This window comes from Musca domestica, unplaced genomic scaffold, assembly GCF_030504385.1.
Source record: "Musca domestica strain aabys unplaced genomic scaffold, Musca_domestica.polishedcontigs.V.1.1 10, whole genome shotgun sequence".
Taxonomy (NCBI): domain Eukaryota; kingdom Metazoa; phylum Arthropoda; class Insecta; order Diptera; family Muscidae; genus Musca; species Musca domestica.
Genome location: NW_026712115.1, coordinates 11,441,269 through 11,456,113, shown reverse-complemented (window position 1 = coordinate 11,456,113; position 14,845 = coordinate 11,441,269). Strand labels below are relative to the sequence as shown.

At 34.9% G+C, this 14,845-nt stretch overlaps 1 protein-coding gene across 1 annotated transcript in view; it reads left to right on the top strand.

Annotated features, from left to right (window-relative positions):
• Positions 1–1,014: 1,014 nt before the first annotated feature.
• The window catches only part of LOC101890688 (integrin alpha-PS3), a 36,698-nt gene continuing 22,867 nt past the window's right edge, over positions 1,015–14,845 (top strand). Inside the window, exon 1 of the mRNA XM_005192000.4 lies at positions 1,015–2,252. Within this exon, the coding sequence (XP_005192057.1) occupies positions 2,062–2,252 (191 nt within the window). The 5' untranslated portion in view covers positions 1,015–2,061. The remainder of the gene's footprint in view (positions 2,253–14,845) is intronic.

The following is a 14,845-nucleotide window of genomic DNA, read 5'->3' as shown; positions in this document are numbered from 1 at the left end:
TGTAAATATGTATTTAAAGTATTTTTACCGTCTAAGTTTAACCCTTCGAAGCTTAGAGTGATAACAACAGACGGACATGTTAAACTCGTCATAGAATTTTACATTGATCAACAATATTTATACTGTGTTGGGTTTTAAATGATTATTTCGATAAGTTACATACGGAATGACAAAATTAATATACCCTCCACGCTAACTACGGTGAATGATGTGGTAACGTACCAAATAGTTTAAAAACATACCACATGGAACCCCAAAGAGGTGTAAATTGTGGTTATCCATTTAACGGCGTGAAAAGTTTGATCTCTGTCTGGCGTGATTTATGGGCATTTTGATATGTTGGTCCCTTCGGATGGGAAAGTCTTGTTATCTCCAGAAGAAATTCAAATATCTTTGGTATTTAATTGCAAACCCCGCGCACCATTTCCCCATAATTGACAGGCAGATTAATGCCATTCTTTTCTTATTTTGTGAAATACAGCACCGTGATCCAAATTACATTCAACATTTTATATTTTTACACTTTCAACCCCATTTGTTGAAAGGCATTTATTTTTTCTCTCAAAATGTGTTCAATAGGTTTTGCTCCTTCGATTGAGACAACATCGATTTCCCTCAATTATGACAAAGAAATACCCTCCCTGAAGCAAATTATCCAAACAGACGACATGCCCATCCGTCTGTCCGTCCATCTCCCATTGCTGTGAATGAACTCTTGCTATAGAATAGCCCATATGCTCAGGCCAATACAATCACGACGTTGACGGCTGGTGCTCAATAAACTATCGCTGCGTTGTGCATAAAACGCAGACAGCCGCGGCAGCAGCAGCAGCAGCAGCATTATAGAGCAACAGCGGACACCAAACAACCATCCACAAATGCAGTCAGTCCGACAGCCAGCCATCCATCCATCCAGGCACACCCACCAACACACTGGCACAGTGTCATGTAGCGGCAACGCGACAACGGCAAACAAGCAAAATAAGCGGAGCTTAGGGCCTTTTCCGTCTGCGAGCAGAGCGAATGGTGTTTATTTTGATTTCGGTTGCCGGTGAAGCAAGTAGCAGTGTGTCTGAGAACTGGCGGATAAACGCGCGTGAATACGACAAAGAACAACGGACGACGACGACAACTACTTTAGAATAAGGCACAAGCAAAAAAAAAAGAACCCCAGATACAGATAAACAACAACAAAAGCGAAAAATACATACACACGCAATCACACAGAGTAGAGTGTAGTGGAAAAAAGCATCCGAAACATAGAGGAATGAATATTAACGCACCGAATTGGAATCGGCAGCAGCAGCAACAGTAGTAGCAGTGTTTTACTGCGTGTGAAAACAAATACACAAAGAAACGACAGCATCGAAATTATTAAATAAATCCAACTAAATTATGAAAACGAGAAAATAATAATCCACATCCGATGCGAGTTTAAGAAACGAAAACAAAAAAATATATATAACGAACAAGCCAACGACGAATCTTCTGCATATCATCCGTACACCAATAAATCCATCCATCCAATTCAAAAAAAGAAATACGCTATATTAACTAAATATATTTTATTTAATAAAACATACTTACATACATATTTACGCGTCTGTGCATGTGTGTGTATCCAGTGCAATGTAGTGCTTCGAAACGAAAGGAAAATTATCATTCCAACGACAACAATAATAACAACAAGAAATCCAGTGAAAATTGTGATAAATATTGAATGGAAAAACGTAAAGAGGCAAACATGTCTAAATTGAAAAGTTCTAAAGTCCAATCAAGAGCATAGATCAGTGGCTGCAGTCCAAGAAGTGGCGAGCAGTGCAGTTAAGTGAACGACGGATAAGAAGTGACAGAAATAAAATCTAAAGTAAATAAATCCAAAGTTGAAGATTGATTGGCTAGCCCTTTATACGAAAGTGCATTGATTACAAGTTCTTTATCAAAATAAGAAACCCAAAAAAAGAAGAGAAATAAAAGTTAAAGAAGGAGAAGACAAATAAAGAAAAGAAACCCATTGATTTGTTTGTGTGTCACTTATCAATCAATAACCCCACAACGAAAATGTCTTCCCAAATCAGTCCAGTGCTGTGTCTACTGTTGAGCTGCCTTTTTGGCAGTTTATTAACCTCGGTGCATGCCTTTAACTTTGCTCCCAAGCCCCAGGTGGTTATTGGTGCGCCGCAATTGAAATTTTTCCAGCCACAAGTACGCAGCTCGTATTTTGGATACTCTTTGGTGATACGCCCCACAAGGTAAGACGACGAGTTGTCACAATTGTCTAGTAAGTAGTTGTAGTTGGAGTGGTAGGAACTACAACAAACACTACTTCGGTCTAATTAACGCCAGCCCAATACCAAAAACAAACACCCAATCCACTGAAGAAGAAAAAAACAGTTAGTTTACATTCAAACAAAGTATTTAGCATGTCGTAAAACTCAAATAAATCTATTAGCGCTTGGCAATTGTACGTGAAGCGACAAAAGAAAAAATTTAAACAAATTATTATCACTTCGCAGTGGGCAAATGAAATGAATGCAGCCAACCACAGGCTGAGCGCAAAAGTGAAGTTGAAGAGTTTCTATTTTTTTTTGCTTCCAACTGTGGTTCGATGTTTTGACAAACATCGTCCGAGAGTGTGTGAAGGGAAAGCGGTCAGCCGATTGCTGTGGGGTGACACCGAAACCAAAATGCCCCCTGCAATCAAATTATTAAAAGACAACAAACACACAGTTGGTTTATCTAATTTTTGTTCGATGGGTTTATAAATAAAACGCCCACCATCTCCGAACAATCTCACATGTTGATTGGGGACCCTGTCTGGAAGCCGAGAGATGTTGATTTATTCATTAATTTAATTGGAAACTGGAATTAGTTAAATATTTATAATAAACTTTTATGAACGGCTGTTAAGGGAAAATGGTTAAGGCGATTTATGAATATTCATTTTTGTTTCCTTTTGCCAATTAATGGCGAGTTAGCCAATATTTTAAAATGTATTTTGACAGAAAGTGGAAAAAGTGTTTTATAAAGTTCTCACAATCCTACAGTTAAACGTTTCGTGTGAACAAAATGCTCTCAGATGAACTATTTGGCTATATTGAAATTACAAATGGTTTAATTTAGAATACCCGAAAATAAAATTTCACTTGAAATTCCAGTACAAATGCGCTTGTTGGGTGTATCCAAATTTTGTTACAGCTTAAAATATGTAACTCCACCTCATCAAAAATATATGGTATGACTGTTATCAATTATATTTAATTTATTCTATATGTATTTTACTTCATCATAAAATACATATTCATTAGAAAATCACATTGGAGAAACTCTAATGAAAATCCAACTATTCTGTTTCTAATATTAATTTTACAAGTGATGTTTTCAAATCAGATAATTTTATTTCCAATTCGATTATATTAATTTATCATGGAAACTTTGTAACTTCCAATTAGATTTTTTATTTCCATTTACTCAAAAGTTGTTATATAAAACTATCATATAAATACTTAATTATTTATTATTATTTTATTGGATTTAGGGTTGTCCGTCCGTCTGTGGAAATCACTCTAGCTTCCGAACAAAGTAAAGTAGGTTGATAAAATTTTACTCAGGCGAGTTCTATGTCTGCAAGATTTTTGGTATTGAAAATGGTCTATACAGGGTGACATAAAAAACTACCACAAAATCTAACGCCAAATTTTTACATTTTTTTTAAATTTTATTGAATGAAAACAAAAAATGTCGGAAATAGCATCAAATTTTAGAATAAGTTTAGGTTTGTTCGCATTGGTCACCTTTGGCACGAATTATGGTCTTCAAACGGCCAATGAAACTGTCGCACGCTGCCCAGCGAAACGCTTGATTGAGGTGATCGACACTTTGGTATTTTTTAGTGCCAAACTTGCTTTCCAAAATACTCCAGACACAATAGTCCAACGGATTGGTATCCGGAGATTTTGGTGGCCATTGTGCGCTGGAAATGAAGCGAGGAACCTCATTTTGTAACCATTCTTGAGTGGCGCGTGCTAAGTGCGATGGTGCAGAGTCCTGTTGGAATGTGCAAGGTCTGCGGCCAAAATGTTTGCGTGACCAAGGCTTTAAATACACCCTCCAGATTATTTTCGCGATAATATTCGGTATTTATTCTGATGCCACGGCCGAATAATACAAGCGGAGAGCGACCATCGACTGTTATGGCGGCCCACACCATCACCATGACCGGGCTTGAGTACTGGTGCCCAACCGAAGATGCATATTTTCAGCTGAACTCTTTGGCAAGTAAACACGATCATTTTGTTTGTTTACAAACTGCCGGACAACGAATGTTTTCTCATCGCAGAAAACCAAATTCGACAGTCCACCACTTTCGGCAAAGCGGAGCAACTCTTTAGCTCTTTTGTGTCTATTTTCTTTCTGTTGCGGTGTAAGTTCTTGCACTTTTTGGAATTTGAATGGCTTTATCCCACGGCCACTGCGACGCGGGTTTCGATCAAGTCGCTTCTTTACTTTTGGAACCATTTCTGCTGATGTTGCTGTTTTCTTCCGTCCACGTCCCTGAGGTCGGGGTACGCTCCCGGCATCACGGTAACGAGCGATGGTACGAGACACAAAAGATTTATTCACATTTAAATGATGGAGTGCTCTAACGATAGCCACTTGTGGTTTCCAGTCTAATATCAAGAAGTCACACTATCACGCTTGAATTCCATCACGAATAACTTTTTTCTAGAAAATTCTCACCTAAATGCTTATGTACACTTGTAAACAATATAATGGAATAATTTTAACAGCTGTCGGAGTGGCTTAGAAATGACAGCAGTCTGAAGTTGGTTGCAGTTTTTTCATCTCATCCTGTAATTAAATACGAATGCCGAATACTTATATATGTCTTTTAATGTTGGAAAAGCGTTTTTCTTTTTTCAAGATATGTTGCTCCAGATTTTGATTTAGCAATGCCTAAAATGTAGCTATAAAAAGTTAATTAAAACATATTTTGTTTTTGTGTTTTGCAACAAAAATTGAAAAAAAAAATGCTATGAATATATGAATTGAGGACTAATGAAGTTGCTTATCACTTCGTAAATATCCACTCGACAAACTATTATTCGATTTCTGGCCAGAATGAAAATCATTGAATTACATTTAAAATTGTACAGGTGAATCCAGCAGACGTTTGGGAATTGACAAAAAGTTGTGTGTTTTCATTGATTTTCGGTGACTAGAATTACAAAATTTTATGCTGAACTTCTGGTACCGTATCTTTTTTGTGCTGGACAAAGTACATAATCACTCTGTTACTTTTTCTATTGTCGATCATTAGCTACTAAATATCATTTTCTTCATTGCTATCAAATCCATGCTTCCTACTTATTTCAAATTAGGGTTTCTATGACAAATAACGTTTTTAGACCGATCTTCGTATATGAGACTGTTTTGATTTTGTTACTCGTTGATATTTTGTACGACATTTTCATCTACCATTTTTGTGCTTCGCTCAATGAATTGGCAAAAAATGAAAATAACAGAAAGATTTCAACAAAAATGTCAAATAACTGATCAAAATGGAAAACAGAGAAATAAAAACCTTGTTACTGTATCTATTTGAAAAATACTGCTTAACAATAAAATTTTTGAGAACATTGCCGCATCACGGTTAGTTTAGCCAGACAATGAAAACTGTTTCAGAATATGTGGAACACAGTATGTATGTAAACCACAAATTATTAAAAAAAATGTTTAAACACGGTTATTTTTTTGAATTTTTTTTCTCAGTACTCGTTTTTTTTTTTCAATGCTATGCACAGCCTCAAATTCTTCAAATTCAAATTTAAGTGGCTTTGGCTTAAGATTTGTGTCAAGAGAAATTACTGTTTACACAGCTGTTTTGCTCAAAACAACATTTATTGGCTTTATATAAACAAGTTTCGCTTAAAGGCAAGTTTTTTTAAAAAATCTATTTTTGTTATTACATTCTTGAAAATTTTTAAATAATTTATACAGCACTTCTAATAAAACAAAACTCATTTTCAGACAATGACATTAATGGCCAATGATTTTGAAATGTAATCTGATATTGTTATTGGGAAATAATATTTTATTGACGAATTAAAATGGCCCTTCAAAGAAACATAACCCTAAAAGACATTCTCACTTCAATACAAAGATACATACACACACACACACTCACCGACATAAACATAAAAATCCCATTATGCAGCAGGCACTTAAAATAAATCGTTGGGTATTAAGAAACGCTTAAAGAATGGCTCATTCTTTGTTCCTCCTCCTATCTGCAGTTTTGTTTATATTTTCGTATTTATCACCAACCACCACTCAACATTAAACATTTTGTGGCATTTTCAATTCTCTACTTTAATGTGCTTAAGATTTGAATATTAATTTATTTCGTTTGCCAAACTTTTTCGTTTTTGGTTTTTTTTCATTCAATATTACCATAGAGTGAAACCACTCCTCATCCAGTTTTCCAAGCCATTGGTAAAACTAGTTTCAACGACGAGCGATGCAAATCGACACAGTCGTTTTTTATACTTCACAAACTTTTGTCGATATGGGTGGAACTAATGTAAGTTGATGCGGAATTATGTGCGATATATGGCCAATATAAATGTTGTTTTTAAAAGGTTTACTAATGAATTGTGTTGAGAGTTTTTTTTTCGATTATGGACAAAATCTTGTTTTAAAAGACTTACATTGGTATTAGAAAGGAAATGGGTTGGCTGCACATAGAAATGTTTTGAAATCGAAAACAGTGAGTCAGTATCGGCCGATTTAAATATTTTTTATCTTTAAATTTAATGAAATAAATGCAGTATTTCACCTCATTTAAAGGAAATTTATTTTGAAGTAAATTTTAAACCGCAAACTTTTAAAAGAAGAAATTCTTAAAACTTTATCTAAAATGAAAAGGTATACAAAACTTACTGAACTTGTTTTTAATAAAATTTATGTACCTTTCCAGTCTTGAATATAATATAAAGTATCAGAATTCAAAATTCTACTATTTCATTGAATCTTATAATGAAATATTTCATATTTAAAAAAATAGGCACTAATTCATACTCGAGTCACTAAAGTGTTAGGCAAATCTCGCTCGTTAGCTCGAAATAGAGAGTTTTTAATTTGTTTGCTGATTTGTGTCAATTTTAACACAAACAAGTAAAAAAGCAGCTAAGTTCTGCCGGGCAAAACTTGTAATACCCTCCACTATTTGGTAGGAACTTGAAAAATGTCAAAAAACTTTCGGAAACTACCACTCCAATGAAAACTGTTATATGGAGACTATACGAAGTCGTGGACCTGCTTAAGATTTTTTTGTCATAGGCTGTAGTACCCACTACGAACTTCAAATACTTAATTTTAAACAATTCCGGTTAATAATGTAGCTAAAATCATCAAAATACCGAAAATGGGGAGGTACCGTTATATGTGGGCTATACGAAAACGTGTACCGACATGGCCCATTTACGAACTTAACCTGCCTGCTGGTAAACTATGCATGTATGCAAAATTTTAGACTTCTAATCTCAATTCGTTCGAAAAATAGCGTGATTACATCTGACAGACGGACGGACATCGCTAGATCGTCTTAGAATTTTACGCTGATCCAGAATATATATACTTTGTAGGGTCTATTATAAATATTTCGAGGAGTTACAAATGGTGGAGGGTATAAATATTCAAAATAGTGGATTTTTCAAAACAATTTTAATGTATTTTGTAGAAAAATATTCCAATTTTGCCATAAAATTAGAAGATTTAGCAAATAATACATTTTTTATTTTTTACAATATTTAATTAATTAAGGTAATGCATATTGACTCTTGTTTTTACCGATTTCTGTGTAAATTTTCAAAATTAGAGTTGAAATTTTGAGATATAGGTTACGATTTAAAATTTTCAAAGATTTTAGCGGTATTTTCTATGCGGTTTAGTGTGCGTTTTTTTGCAGAATTGGAAGAACGGAATATTATATTCGCTGATTTTTATGTTATTTCAAAACAAGTCCTACAAGGTTTTAACCAGAAAATCGAATGTGTGCCTATAATACATCTGTTGACAAAATTTCTCATTAAAATATCAAAAACCTAAATCGTTGTTAGGAAAGTAAGTATCAAAGAAATGTCTAGCATCGACTCTCATCTCAGATTCCTATTTGGTTTTTAGTGACTGAAAATCGGACTTTGTAATTAAACAAACTGTGTTAAGCAAGTATTTTTATTTAATTGAAACCTAACGTAAAATATCTTCAAAAATGTAAATGGAAGCAAAGAGAAGTGTTTCCTAAAGTAATGACTCAATAACGAAAACCTGGAAGAATACATAAGTTCCTTTTTAAAAAATTCCACCCTTGCGTTTTCATTGTAAATATCTTATTTTTCTTTTTAAAACTAAATAAAATCGTCAAGTTTTATATTTGTTATTAAAAAAATTCCAAACAGTTTCCAATATGCACTTAACCCAACTTATAAACTTGCTTATATTCCACATAAAAATTAATAGTTCCCAACAAAAGGAAGAAAGCCTCTCTGATTGTTTCAAACTTGCAATTTCCCTTTTATTTCTCAAATAAAATAAATGCTTCCTGTAAATACCATAAAAGAGATATTTATTTATTGGGACTGTATTAGTTGGGACCCTTTTGTAATTTGTAAAAAAAAAACAAATCGTAAACTCGTCTTTCATTGCTGGCAAATTTGGTTCAATGCCAACTGACTTGGTCAGTTTGCGCATTTTACCCTCAACGGGGTGTTCTGCGTATACATAACAAAGTTCTGGAACGAACAGGACGTGGCAAGATGATTGCACCCCACCCTGTGCCGTGGCTCAGGGTACACAAAATAAAACAAAGGGAACAGTAAAAAAAATCATCCCTCTTTTTTGGCACATAAAATTGGATACGATAAACCACGGTACGTACGTTCGATGCCATGTGTTACTGTGGATACCGAAAACTAGGTATTTTTGTGTATTCCATATTCGCCGAAGCAATGTAAACAAAGAATGCATCCGATTAACACTAACACTACAACCACCACCGACACCGCCACTATTGATTGGCAATGGGAAAAGGGAATATTGCCCAAAATGTGTAAGTTACTCATCATCATGCCCAAAGAACATCCATGTAACACACTGGCATACACATTTTATCGGCCCACACATTATGATGTTGGATTCCCCCTTAAAGACCAAACGATCCATTAGCACAATAGAATTTTCAAATAAATTTTCACTATTCGTTGTAAATTTAAATAAAAAAATTACCGGCCGGCAGCATATGCAAGCGATATGTAACATACACGATGGTCACTGAGGCTTGATGGACCCCGCCACACACACACACATCAATGCTGCTTCTCTGCTCCACGGCTGACGAGCCATAATATTGCAATTAATTGCTTTTAAATTTGATTAAATTTTATTATTGCGTGTGTCTGTCTGTGGTCGTTCGGTCGGTCGCTATGTTTGTCCACTCCGACTTTTGATGTTGGCCAGAATGTGTTATTTATTTTTCTTTTGAATTTTTCATTCAATTAACTTTAAATGCGTGTGACAAAAACATGCGGCATACAAGGAAGGGGAAGGGTGATAAGGGTGGTGTTCTTTTCCGTTGAATTAACATTAATAAATATAATTAAATATAAATATGTTTATGACAGCGAGTGTTTGCTTCCATGAAGCCATCAATTAATTATAATAAAAAACACCAACAACAACACCAAAAACCACACCAATTGCCATACATTGCAAAAAACTGGCGTAAATTAAATTGTGGTAGGTTTGGTTTTGCATGGATATTTGATGGAATCCGTGAAAAATGTGGAAGACTGCATTGTATTTTTATATCATTGAAGGAAATCCATCTATGTAGGAACCATGTGCTTCCGTGGCTCAATGAAGTATTGGAATAGTGTTATGCATATTGTCGAAATTTTTTTTTTTCGAAAATATGCATAGTATGTGATATGTTGTATCACTGTATCTGAGCTAGGCGTTAAGGTGAGAAAATATAAAAGCTTTTTTTTTGCAGGCTTAAGTCAGTGGCTAGCTTCTATGTAAAATAACATAGAAGTTTGTTCTTTTACAAAGAAGCCTCCACAAAAGCCTTTTTTTGTAGTCTCACCTTTACGGTATTATTTTGATTACGGCATTGTTCTATATGGATTTTGTCAATCAGTCGTACAATAAAAACAACTTGAAAATAAAACATAATGATGTTGCTATATTTATGGAAGATTGTTTGAGATTTGTGCAAATGGGCATGGAATGTGTCTTTATTGTTGGCTTACGATTCTAACGACCTACAGCGACTCACGGCCGGCACTATAAAACCGAAGTTTTGCTGAGATATAAAGGTTGATTTTTTAAGAACTATGGGAAAGTCTTTCAAAACAACATATTTTATGTAAATTTTCACCGCGACTGCGACTCAAATGGTCGTTTCGTTTAGTCCAATTTTGGCATATTCTTTGCAACATTCCGTTCAGTATCTCACGAGTAAATGCGTCAATATTGTCTTCCAAGACGTCAATTGAAGCGTCTATATGTACATGGATATGAGCTTTAACATATCCCCCAAAAAAAATATAGTATACAGGTGTAAAATCGTACGATATAGGCAGCCAATTGATTGGGCCCGAACGTAAACTAAAGTTCTTCGAGTTCGCATCTCTGTAAGTCCAATGTGGCACCATCTTGTTGAAACTTCGTGTCGAGCTCTTGCATTTTAGTCAAAAATGTTGGATATGATATCACTCTGACCATTCACAGTTTCGGTACGATTCGCAGCATCCATGAAGAATTACGGTCCAATCCTGCCAATGCATAAACCACATCATCGAACATAGATAGCTTTTGCAATGCTCCTTCCATTGGTATTGAAAAAATAAATAAGAACGATCTTGGTAGTGTTCTAAACCAGAAACGGTCAGGGTGTAGCAGGAAGTGAGTTAGACCCATAGTCAGGGTGGTACAGGAAGTGAGTTAGACCTATAGTTCCTTTTGATATCTGCATATATTCACATTCTGAGTCGATTTGTGCATGTCCGTCCGTCTGTCCATGTATTTTTGTAAACAAAGTACAGGTCGCATTTATTGCCCGATTAAGATGAAACCTTGCACGAAAAATTTGTTTGGCCCAAGGGCAAACCCTATTAAATTCGGAAATTGACTCCTCATGCAAATAAAAATATACACATGTTAAATATTGCTATGAGTACTACGCAATAGGAATGAAAATCTAATAGTTTTGGACCAAAGGAAAAGACACTTGGGACATATTTTTTAATAAAATAAATATTAATTCATTTTAATATATAGACTACTAGCGTCTTCCCAGTTTCATTTTATTTCTCTACTCTAATGATCGTTTTTTCGTCTATGTTGCTGCCACCTCTTTAGACCAGCGCATAGTTTAGTAAGCTAATTTGTATTGAATATTTGATATTAATCTCAACACAGATGTTTTCAAAGATTTTCCCAAAATTGAATAAATGCACACATTTTAAATACCAAGTTGAAATGCTGTTGCCATTCATTCCTTGCTGTATGTTTATGTCCATTTCTGAGTGTTGGATAATTTTTTTGTTCGTGTTTTTTCAATAAAGTGCCCTCGAAAGAATAGACAACCAAAGTGTCACTCCCAAAATGTTGAGATGTCTGCTAGATTTTTCAAATACAAAATCATGTCGTATTTGATAATCTCTTCTCTGTCTGCACGACAGACATCTACTCTTGTTTGTTACTCGCATGAACAGCTCCAATGACAAATTCACTGTCATTCGTTTCATTTTTCAAATCAATTCAAAGTCCATCCGCTACTCCTCGCATCCATGCCTTGAAAGTGGAAATAAAATTAACAACAAAATGTCAGATATTCCCTGATCGGGGGGACAAAAAGACAATAAATAAAGCTGCCAAGAGTTTTTATTACCGCCAACAAAACTCGTGTTTTATCAGATCGACAATGAAACATACACAGACACATGGATGTTTGTTATATACTCACCAACATACACACGCGCATGTATGCAACTTATGCATTATGTACATATGTGTGTACGCATACATAAAACACATAGGAGTGTGTGCGGTGACCGTTAAACACAACATCGTCATGTGACGACGTCTGGTGCAACATGTCATGTTCAAGAAACATATTCGAACAAACGTGGACAAATCGATCGATGGTGGTGGTGGTGGAGGCGATGAAATGGAAAATGCCCCCAAATTTGATGGAGTTCAACCGAAATTTGGTCTGACATTTCATTTGTTGACATTTAAATTAGAAATGAGTAGAGCGTTTAGAAGTGCCATTAAACAGATGCTAAATCACCGTTGAGACGGGGGTGATATTCAATATTTAGATATACATGTGTATGTATGTTCGAACATATGTATTTATATAGGATGGGGAGACTGCAATACTAAAAATCAGTGCAATCGAAAAAAACAAAAGAAAATATTTCTCATAAATAAAAACAGTATAAATAAATATTATTATTAACGTTTCTGCATAAACATTGGTAATTGATATTTTTATATAAATATTTATAAGTAGGTAATATGCATTTTTTAAAGAAATTTTTTTACGTTGTATATTTCACGATATTTAAAAATTATTTGTAGAACAATTGTTTATGAAAGAGTTATAGGAAATTAAATAAAATTCTGGAAATAGTCTAAAGGTGTTATATGGCACAATTTAGGCGCCCAATTGACCGGCCCCGGTAAAATACCGGACCGGTGAAATGAAACTACTCACAGTGACCAGTTGATTTTGCTGAAAATTTAGGCACAATCCTCCAATATACCGAAATTTAAATGGGGCTACACCTAAATGTGGACTGATTAATTCTGTACCTGTGCAAAACTTCAAAGTTCTATCTTTATTATTGCGGGCTCTATTGTGATTGATAATAGAATTTTACGTGGATAGTGAATATATATACGTTATATGGTTTCCGACGAGGTGTTGCAAGAAAAATGACAAGTTTAATACACCCTCTACGAATTGCATAACTACCACACTGGGATAAGGCCTGCCCAATATAAGAAATCAAAAAAAAAAAAATAGGTAAGACACTTTTAATACCCTCCACCATTGGGTAAAGAAAACATTTTTATATAGAAGTATTTTAATTCAAGCGTGTTCCACTTTAAAATATAAATACCAGTAAGACCATTTGGATGAAGTTAAACTTTTCAAAAATAAAAAAAAATTAGTTATATGGGGGCCATACCAAGAAGGATACCCATTTAGACAACTTTATACTACAACAAGGAGTGTTATCTATTGCAAGTCTTAAAGCCAAATTTGAAAAAAAAATCCGTGGTAAATGTGACAAGGATTATCAAAATACCGAATATCAGTTGGTACCATTATATGGCGGCTATAAGAAAGCTTGGACTTATATATTCAATGTTCTGCCGCCGGAGGTAGAACCCATTATGCCCTACAAATTCCAATTTTTAGACAAATCCGTGGAAAAAAGTGCCAAAATCGTCAAAATACCGAATATCAGGAGATACCGTAATATGGCAGCTATACCAAAACGGTATACGATATGTATAATTTTCAATACCAACCATCACAATACAATACAAATTGTTCTACCAAATTTTGATGTCAAATAATGTGGTCTGTATCGTGATTTCAATAGACGCACAGACATACAGGCTGACATTGTTAAAGCGATTAACAATTGTATGGCGATCATGAATATTTATAGGGCCCACGACGAATATTTAGCAATATTACAAACGGAATGACAAAATTAATATACCCTCCTTTTCACGGTGGAGGATATAAAAATATGAAACATAATTCCCCAATAATACAATTAAAAGTATCTCAAGTTCTAAACCCCAACACTATTGTACATAGATGACTGTAGCGCGCTTTTTATCTAGAGATTGTTCCTATTCTATACATCTGCACTGTGTGTAAACAGAAATGCTTGCCAAAATTTCATTCCATGTGCGAAATTGCTAACATTGTTTGTTGTGTTGTTATTGTTTTGATTATAGGCCCAAGACTTTGCACGTCAAGTTGGCGAATATTAATTCACAACTACACAATTATTGCGTCAACATCGACGATGCTTCCAAAGTTTGATGACCCTTGGTGATAGATTTCAAAACAGGCGGCTACAAACACATAATTATACATACGAACATCATCTGTCCGCATTCATCAACGTACATTTGTCTAAAAATATCACTTTTTCATTGCTCTCTTTAATGTGTAAAAAAGAACTCGCATTGTGTTAGGTAGGTTTGTTCTTCCCTTCTCTTTCTCGAGGAAGACAATATGTTTCCAAACGAACTGCTTCTAAGTCTTAATTTCCTTTTGAGAAACAAATCTAATTTAAGGCTGTCATCGATAGTCCGTCCCTTGGTAACGGATGTAGTTGTTATATAAACTGCTTATCCCTCCCATGTCATTATCGGAATGTGTATTCCCCCAGATGAGTCATACTTTCTACATTTTGTTTAGGGAAGTTGAAATACTTGCATGCAGACGGACCAGTGCAGTTTACAGTTATGCAGAATAAAATTCGGTTCCCATTAAAATTCTGGCAAATAATTTGAGACACACAAATGCCACACTTATCGCCAGTCTTCCATGTGGCAACGGAATGGAAAAAACATCAAAAACAAACAAAGTGAGTGACATTCTGTGCCAAAACAAGATTTTATGCTTTATGATTTACAGCAGTACTTTTTCTGCTTCCTCCAAACGATGAGTCAAGGACTGCATACGTTTTTTTGGGGGGTAAGACCTGAAAAGCAAACATTTCGGTTTGTTTACCGAACGAAGCCC